General features: G+C 45.8%; 1 protein-coding gene across 3 annotated transcripts in view; it reads left to right on the forward strand.

Annotated features, from left to right (window-relative positions):
- The window catches only part of LOC135197810 (probable leucine--tRNA ligase, mitochondrial), a 65,553-nt gene that overhangs the window by 28,797 nt on the left and 27,786 nt on the right, over positions 1–8,970 (forward strand). For all 3 annotated transcript variants that reach the window (XM_064224939.1, XM_064224937.1, XM_064224938.1), the window contains exons 10-11: positions 253–343; positions 2,632–2,734. In XM_064224939.1, the coding sequence (XP_064081009.1) occupies positions 253–343; positions 2,632–2,734 (194 nt within the window). The remainder of the gene's footprint in view (positions 1–252; positions 344–2,631; positions 2,735–8,970) is intronic.

An 8,970-nucleotide genomic window follows, 5' to 3' on the forward strand; every position in this document is an offset into this window, starting at 1 on the left:
AAACTGATGGGGTATGGTTGGATTTTTTGAAGTAAAAGTAGTTTTTAATACAAAGTAAAGCATGCCCACCTCCCAACCCAAACTTCTTGAAGCAAGTTTGGAAAACACAGGAAATTACTTTTAACTCTTAATGCAAATAGTATCTGACTGCTGTATTAGGTATTTGTAAACAGTTAATGTTTGAATTTGCATTAAAAAATTAATTTTTTAAGATATTTTTCACAGTTTGAATTTTCTTTTGTTTTCTTTCAGAATGTTTTGGAGGAGTATGGTACTGATACAATGAGGCTCCTTATGATGGCTAATTATGCTCCTTTCTCTCAAAGAAACTGGTCAGAAGAAAGTAAGGATGATTGTTTTTAATAGTCTTCCATAGTGTTCACAAAAATATTCGACATTTATCACATATCTTCTGATTGTTTGTAATTTTGCTGAATGTTATCAATTGTTTTATATACAGTAAATTATTTTTGTTTTTGCGAGAATACAAAGCTCCATCCTTTATATAAATATACCTTGGTGCAAACTGGTTGGTTGCTGGATCTTGTTAACAAGGTAGTCAAAAGTATCAGTTAAGTGGTTTGGGTACCAAACTGCTCACTGACAGTTAAGTTTATCTTTTTCCAAACCTAGGATTGTAGGAAGGCATCTCTGCTACTTATGGACTTTCTTTATCTCTTCTTCATGATTGCTGAAGCTTTCCCCTTTGATTGCATGTCTCTATTCACAACTTCATTCTACATTTGGACTGGTTTGGTTGTAGTACAGATGATGAATACTATTTCTGATTGTGAATGTGAGGCATTAGAGCATATATGTCATTGGCAAGGTAGGATGCGTACCTTCATGTCAACCTTGGACATCATTCATATATGTTCTGGTTTTTTAGTGGGATCAGTATGTGCTAAGGATCTGTTCTCAATTAGTGTGTTGAGTGGTCTTCTTTCCTAGTAGTTTAGTAATAAGAAAAAGAGGTCCGAAATACTTTGTGTTATCCGGCATAATATACCCTCCATATCTTGTCTTTGTTACAGTAAGAACACGTGAATACGCGTAATAACCATTTGCGCGCTCACCCGACCCCTGACTTTGGGGATGGTGAGGCTTACCATGCACCAGTGTTAGTTTTGGCCTAACTTCCTTCAGCTCTGTAATGACTTGTGAAGTGAACTCGGATCCGTTATCACTTTGGAGAATAACGGGGGCACCAAAGAGAAGAAAAATGTCCAGTAGATGAAAAGTGACCTCTGCAGCTCTTTTAGACATCAAGGCTCGAAGGATGCAAAACTTCGTCAGGTGATCCTGGTACACCATGATCCATTTCTTGTTGGATCCACTGGGCATGCTTTGCATGTCAATTAGATCCACCTGACCCCTTGACGAGAATTCCTTGGTGAGATTACGCGTATTCACTTAAATATTCAGGGATTACGCGTAATCCCTAAGTACGTATTCTTACTGTAACATCTACATATGGAACTTAATTTCCCATACTGTATATCTCACTCCATCTTGCCATAATTTGCTTAAGTCTTTGTGCTTGGATAATCATATTATCTTAATTTCATATGCCATTTCAGTCTAGTATTTGGTTTCCAAATTATTCAACATTTTTTTTATTCTTTCATCAACCCCCAGCTCAGTAGAATCTGTATTGGATATCATTGTTACTTAATAATTAAAAGACTTTCATTACTCATATTTTGCCTTGATTTGTCTTAAGTCCCATCTCTCCAGATTAAGTGTGGATCTTAGAAATTCTAGTAAGCTTTGCTGATTAAAACAGCATTTTCTCCACATTATAAGTCCTTCAAGCTTGTAATCTAAATCCCCTTTTATCTCTGCCCATTTTAAGATGTATGAAAAGTTCAGTCAGCAAAGGTGACATAACATTTCCCTATAGCATCCTACTATTTACTGCAAATTCACTTGACCAAAATTCCAACAACACAAGTTGGCATCTGCCTTGTACATTTATCGTGTCATTGTTGCACATTAAATGCGATGATCACATAATGAGTGAGGTTGCTGAGATATGTGGTGTCAAGTGGCAGAAAAATTGACTTACGTCAAAATGGTTATTATACATGGTGTTAAGTGGTGAGGAGCAGTTAAACAGCAAAGTAGAGATATAAAGTGGCAGGTCAGTTGGGATGATCAGAAAATTACAGGAAAAGGGAACAGATGAAGACACAGACCAGATGGAAACGCTTGAATATTTTGCTAATGAAAGAATTACGTAGAGAAGTCATTCCATGTTTAATCCCATCATGGGAAACAAACATAAAATCTTTCATCATGTTGTGTTCTGTAATTTGTTCTATTTTATTAGGGAAAAAAATTTATGTTTAAATTTGGACTGCAGTTGAACACACACACATAAACACACACACACACACACAACACACACACACACACACACACACACTCTCTCTCTCTCTCTCTCTCTCTCTCTCTCTCTCTCTCTCTCTCTCTCTCTCTCAAGAAATTATTTGACTGTCGCACTCATGTCATCTTCTGTCGCGTAAAGTATTTTGTAGTAGAAGAGCTTCCATAAATGAATATCCATGAAGCCAAGATAACTCAGTACATATGTGTTCATACCTGTTTCACATCTTGTTTTGTTTTTAGCGTTCCCAGCTGTGCTTGGTTGGCAGAATCGGGTATGGTTAACAGTCACAGAGTTTGTTGTTGCGCGACAAAAAGAAGGGAAAGATCAGTCCAGCGTCTTAAGGTAATGTGTTTTGAGACTGTTTTTTAAGTTAAAAAGGTTTGAATGTAGATATATGATAGGTATTTAAAGGAGCACTAGAGCTTCATTGCAGAATCCCTCTAATCTCAAACAGCATTTTTGTACATGAACTTCCCTGACAGATATATACTTAGCTATAGTCTCCGACGTTCCCGACAGAATTTCAAATCTCGCGGCACACGCGACAGGTAGGTCAGGTGGTCTACCTTACCCGCCGCTGGGTGGCGGATGTACGAACCACTCCCGTTTGCTTGTCAGATTTTTCTCTGTCGCGGGAACGATAACAACTGTTGTCGGTTCCTCTCGATAGTTTTTCGATTCTCGCTTGCCTGGAGTTAATTTGGACTTCTTTTGGTGACGTATCGCTTTGTTTGGCTTGGCATACGCTGATTGTGGACCGGTTTGATTTTGATTTGGATTTTCTTTAACGATGTCTGACCTAGATTCAGTAGTTAAAACTTCGGTTTTGTTTAGGGTTTGCGTGAATGAAGGATGTAAGGTGAGGTTGCCGAAAGCTTCGGTAGACCCTCACACGGTTTGCATGAAATGCAGGGGGAATGAATGTTCTTTTGCTAACCCATGTAGTGAATGTAAGGGATTGAATGAAGAAGAATATAAGGCTCTCTCTTCTTATGTTAGGAAGTTGGAACGTGATAGAGTGCGTAAGGCTTCCTCTAGAAGTTCTAGTAGATCTAGAATGAGTGAGTTGGATGTGGATCCTAATACTAACGTAGAATTAGAACCTTCTTCCCAAGTTGCAGCCCCTGCTCCCCGCACCGAAGCCGAAGATTCGCCTTCGGAGGCGGCAGCTCTAAGAGCCACGATTCTTTCTATGGATCAGAAGATTCGTCAGTTGGAAGGTAAGGAGAGTGTTAGTGATCAGTGCAGTGTCCCCAGTGTTGTGGAGGGTGCGTCTGACCGGCTCCTTAGTGCCTCTAGGCCTAGACCTCTTCCAGACTCCCAGTTCCAGTGGAGTAGGAAAGTCGAAAGCCGCAAGAGGGCTAGGGAGAACCCCCACCGGTCAGGCGTCCCCTCGGCAGATCCTGAAGTACGCTCCCAGGCTGCCTCGGATCGCTACAAGAAGGAGCTCCTACGCCAATGCTTCTCCTCTTCGTCTTCTCCCTCTCCGAAGAGAGGTTGGAACTCCCCGGATGCGTCGCGCCGGTTGAAGAGGGCTTGGAAGGCTCCCTGCAGTCCTTTGTCTTCTAGTCCGGAGGTTTTCCCGGAAGAATCGTCGGTGGAGGCGAAGAAACCCAAGAAATCCTGTGATCGTTCTTCTTCTCGCGCTCCGTGCTCGGCGCCTGCTTCCGAGGAAGAACAACAAGATTCTCCTACGAGAGCACTCGCGGGACTTCAAGCTCAGATCACGGCGCTAGCAGACTCTCTAGCAGTTAGATCACGTAGGAAGAAGGACGTATCTCTTCCGATCAAGAGATCTAGGCGCCGCTCTTCAGAGGATCGTTCTCCTCTTTTTAGGCGTTCTCCTTCATATGGGGAGGTTTCGTATGAAGGTAGGGGCTCGCGTGAGCGCCCTCGCTCGCCTGGCTCTCTTTCGACTTCAAGGCGCCAAACATCGGTAGGACGCTCTATGGAGAAAGAAGTTTTTTCTCCAGATTGGATTCCCGCTTCCGGTAAGCGCACTGCACCTGCTCATCACGCTATTTCTTCAACTCCCTCGCGTGAGACTTCTCCTCAGCAGCCTCAAGATCCTAGAAGGCGCCCTTATACAAGTAGGCGTTCTTCTTCCAGATGTCACTCTCCTCGAGTGTCGGATCGTGACTTCTCTCCTGACAGGCATCAAAAGTCTGGTAGGAGTCGTGTACATGATAGACGGCCTACTGTTAGCCGCTCCCCGCAAGGTAGGCGCCAAGAGCCTACTGCACATCGATCTCCTAGTAGGCGCTCGTCTCTTTTAAGGCGTCATACTCCTGATTATTCTCCTCGGGGCAGACAACAAGAGTCTTTCAAGCGCCCTTCTCCGTGTAGGCGCTCTCCCGCTTCTAGGCGCACTACTCCTGACCGTTTGTCTCTTGGTAGGCACCAGGAATCTCGGAAGCGCCCTTCTCCAGGTAGGCGCTCGTTAGCTTTGAAGCGCCCTTCTCCTGAATGTTACCCTCTTGTTAGACGTCAAGAGTCTCACAAGCAGCCTTCTCCTAGTAGGCGCATTTCGCCTTCCAGTCGAACTTCCGTTGATCGTACGCAACTGGACAGGTATGGAGAGCCGCGCAAGCGCTCTGCTCTCGATAGGCGCTCTTCTCCTGGCAGCCGCTCGCCTCAGGATAGGCGCAAAGAGTCTAGTAGGCGCTCGCCTCCTCGTAAGCGCCCTGTGGATGTTTCCGAGGATTCTCGGAGTAGGAGCCCTACCTCTCCTTCGGCTGAGATTCCGTCTACCTCGAAGAGGGAGTCTCATCGTAGACAACCCAGATCTTCTCATCGTTCGCCAGTGGATGTGAACTCTTCTAAGAGAGGGCGTTCTCCAACCTCTCGCTCAACTCCTACTAGGATCCCTTCGTCACCTAAGGATCTTCCGCGCTCGCCTCGACAAGACTAGAAGGTTCGAATGAGGAACCGAACACTTCTGCTGCTGTGTCTTCTTACAAGAAGCTTACAGAGATACTTTTGCAAGTTTTTGGGGATTCCCTTACTCCTACGGCTCCTCCTTCTCCTCACTCACTTTTTTCAACGGTGAAGACAGCGAAGAGTTCTTCTTGTGTGAGGATGAAGCCAACTCTTTCAATGAAGAAGGCACTGAGGAGTTTTGGTTCCTGGATGGCTTCCAAAGAAGAAGCGGGGAAAACGATGTTCGCTTTTCCTCCTTCGAAGTTATCAGGACGCGCTGGTTTCTGGTACGAAACAGGAGAGTCCTTAGGATTGAGTCTACCGTCTTCGGCTGATTCGGATTTTTCGGCGCTGGTAGATTCGACAAGGAGAACTGCCCTTAACTCTGCTAAGACGACTTGGGCAATGAATGAATTGGATCACATGCTAAAAGGCATGTTTAGAGTGCTAGAAGTATTTAACTTCCTTGATTGGTCGTTGGGGGTCCTAGCCAAGAAAATTGAAGTGCCAGAGTCATTTTCGCCAGAAGATCTCATGTGTGTTTTGTCTTGTATGGACAAGTCGGTAAGAGACGGAGCGATGAATGGAAATCGCCTCCCTGTATGGGGCCGGGATCGTGAAGAAGAGGTCTGTTTATTGTTCCTTCTTAACGAAGTCTGTCTCCCATGCCCAGAGGTCTTCTTTGCTGTTTGCTCCTCTGTCTGCTCAGTTGTTCCCTAAACATCGAGTGCAGGACATTTCGAGATCACTTTCGGCTAAAGCCACCCAGGACCTTTTGGCACAGTCGGCAAGAAAACCTCGCCCTTCCTTCCCTACCAAGGCTAAGAAGGAAAAGGCAAGTGTTTGAGAAACCCTTTCGAGGGGCGTCTTCAATCAAGAACCTCTACGTTTAGAGGTCGTAGACCTTCAAGAAGGGGTAAGACTTTCGCCAAGTCTGTTAAAGCCCCAAATAACTTGCAAGTCCTTCAAACAACGGTGGGCGCCAGACTCTTAGAGTTTGCAGAAGTCTGGGCCCAAAAAGGGGCGGATCCTTGGACCCTTTCTATTTTGAGGAGAGGTTACCTCATCCCTTTCGTCGAAAGACCTCCCTTGACGACCATCCCAAGGGAACTGACGGCCAGGTACAGAGACCCCATCATGAATCAAGCTCTCCATCTAGCAGTAGATCAGATGCTGGAGAAGGGGGCTATCGAACTAGTGACAGACCATCATTCATCGGGCTTCTACAACCGCCTTTTCCTAGTTCCGAAGTCCTCAGGGGGATGGAGACCGGTGTTGGACGTAAGCGCCCTGAACTTCTTCGTAGAAAAGAAGAAGTTCACGATGGAAACGCCTTCATCAGTGCTGGCAGCACTTCGTCCAGGGGACTGGATGGTTTCCTTGGATTTACAGGACGCTTACTTCCACGTACCGATCCATCCTTCCTCGAGGAAGTTTCTCAGATTCATGATGGGGGGGAAAATTTTTCAGTTCAGGGCTCTGTGTTTCGGCCTCTCGACGCCCTCAAGTGTTCACGGGGATTTTGAGGAATGTGGCTCAATGGCTTCATTTGAAAGGGGTGAGGATATCCATGTACCTCGACGATTGGCTAATAAGGGCCAATTCAGAAGATCGTTGTTTGAAGGACTTACAAGTAACTTTAGAATTGACGAAGGCGTTGGGACTTCTCGTCAATTTCAAGAAGTCGTCACTAATTCCCTAGCAAGAGTGTGTGTATCTCGGGATACAGATGAACTCTCTGAGTTTTCGGGCTTTTCCCTCTCAGGAAAGGATAGCCCGAGGATTCGAGAGAGTAACAACCTTCTTAGGGAAAGAAGTATGCACAGTGAGGGAGTGGATGAGTCTGCTGGGGACGCTCTCCTCGCTGGAGCAATTCGTTTCCCTAGGAGAGGTTGCACCTGAGACCGCTCCGATTCTTTCTTCATCGAATTGGAGTCGTCGTTCTCAGGATTTGGACGTTCTCCCTGTCGTTATCCCAGGACGTCAAGAAACATCTCTTATGGTGGACAGATCCCAACCTCTTTGCGAAGGGACTGTCTCTTCAATCCCAGACCCCCAACCTGGTGTTGTTCTCCGACACGTCGGACACGGGATGGGGTGGGGGGGCAACTCTGGGAACCAGCGACTTATGCAAGTGTCAGGTACCTGGGTGGGGGACCAGGTAGCCTGGCACATCAACAGAAAGGAGTTGATGGCTGTGTGGTTGGCTCTGAAGGCTTTCGAGCCCAAAGTCAGAAGATCGGTAGTGCAGGTCAACGCGGACAACACTACAGCTCTGGCATATATCAGGAAACAGGGGGGACGCATTCCTTCTCCCTGTACGAGACAGCAAGAGACCTTCTTCTGTGGGCAGAAGAAAGAGGAATCAAGCTTCTCACCAGGTTCGTGCAGGGAGAAAGGAATGTAAGAGCAGATCTCCTCAGCAGGAAAGATCAGGTCCTTCCCACAGAGTGGACCCTTCATCTGGATGTATGCCAGAGCCTGTGGAAGTTATGGGGCAGGCCACACATAGACCTCTTTGCCACGTCAAAAGAACAAGAGGCTGGGATCCTTACTGCTCTCCGATATCGGATCCAGAGGCATTAGCAATAGATGCTCTTCTTCTAGACTGGAACGGACTCGACGTCTACGCATTTCCCACCCCCTTTCAAGATCCTGGGGCTAACCATCAAGAAGTTCGTAGAGTCCGATTCAACGAGAATGACCTTAATCACTCCCTTTTGGCCAGCCCAAGAATGGTTCACAGAGGTACTGGAATGGTTGGTGGACCTTCCAAGATCGCTCCCGCTAAGGAGCGATCTACTCAGACAACCCCACTTCGACAGGTACCCACAAAAATCTCCTCGCTCTCAGTCTGACTGGCTTCAGACTGTCCAAAGTTTGGTCAGAGCGAAAGGCTTTTCAGCAACAGCTGCTAAAGCAATCGCAAGAGCGAGGAGACCTTCCACCGTTGCGTGTATACCAGTCAAAGTGGGATGTCTTCAGACGTTGGTGCAAGAGGAAGAACATTTCCTCTTCCAGTACCTCTGTGACCCAAATTGCAGATTTCCTTATTTTCCTCAAAGAAGAATGTCATCTGGTTGTGTCAACTATTAAGGGATACCGCAGTATGTTGGCGGCGGTATTTCGGCATAGAGGCTTAAATATATCCGATGATAAGGACCTGCATGATCTTATTAGATCATTTGAAACCATTAAGCGTCCTCATGTAGTACCGAACTGGAATCTAGACGTAGTTCTACATATTCCTTGGATCGTCTAGATTCGAACCTCCTGGCTTAGCCTCTTTCAAGGATCTGACGAAGAAGGCTATCTTCCTTTTGGCCCTAGCTACAGCTAAGAGAGTGAGTGAGCTCCAAGCTATCGAGGGCAATGTAGGGTTTAAGGAAGATTCTATGGTGTGTTCGTTCTTCCAAATTTCCTTGCAAAGAATGAAACCCATCACGGGCCTTGGCCCAGGAGCTTTGAAGTTCGTAGTTTATCTTTTCTAGTAGGGAAGAGCCTGAAAGAAGAACTCTTTGGCCCTATGAGAATTATGAAGTATTTCCTTAAGAGGAAGGAACAACTTAAGGCTAATCAAGATGTGCTTTGGTGCTCTGTAAAGGACCCCACTCGGCCCATGTCGAAGAATGCTCTTTCCTTTTTTCTGAGAAGCCTTA

This window comes from Macrobrachium nipponense, chromosome 21, assembly GCF_015104395.2.
Source record: "Macrobrachium nipponense isolate FS-2020 chromosome 21, ASM1510439v2, whole genome shotgun sequence".
NCBI classification, from domain to species: Eukaryota; Metazoa; Arthropoda; class Malacostraca; order Decapoda; family Palaemonidae; genus Macrobrachium; species Macrobrachium nipponense.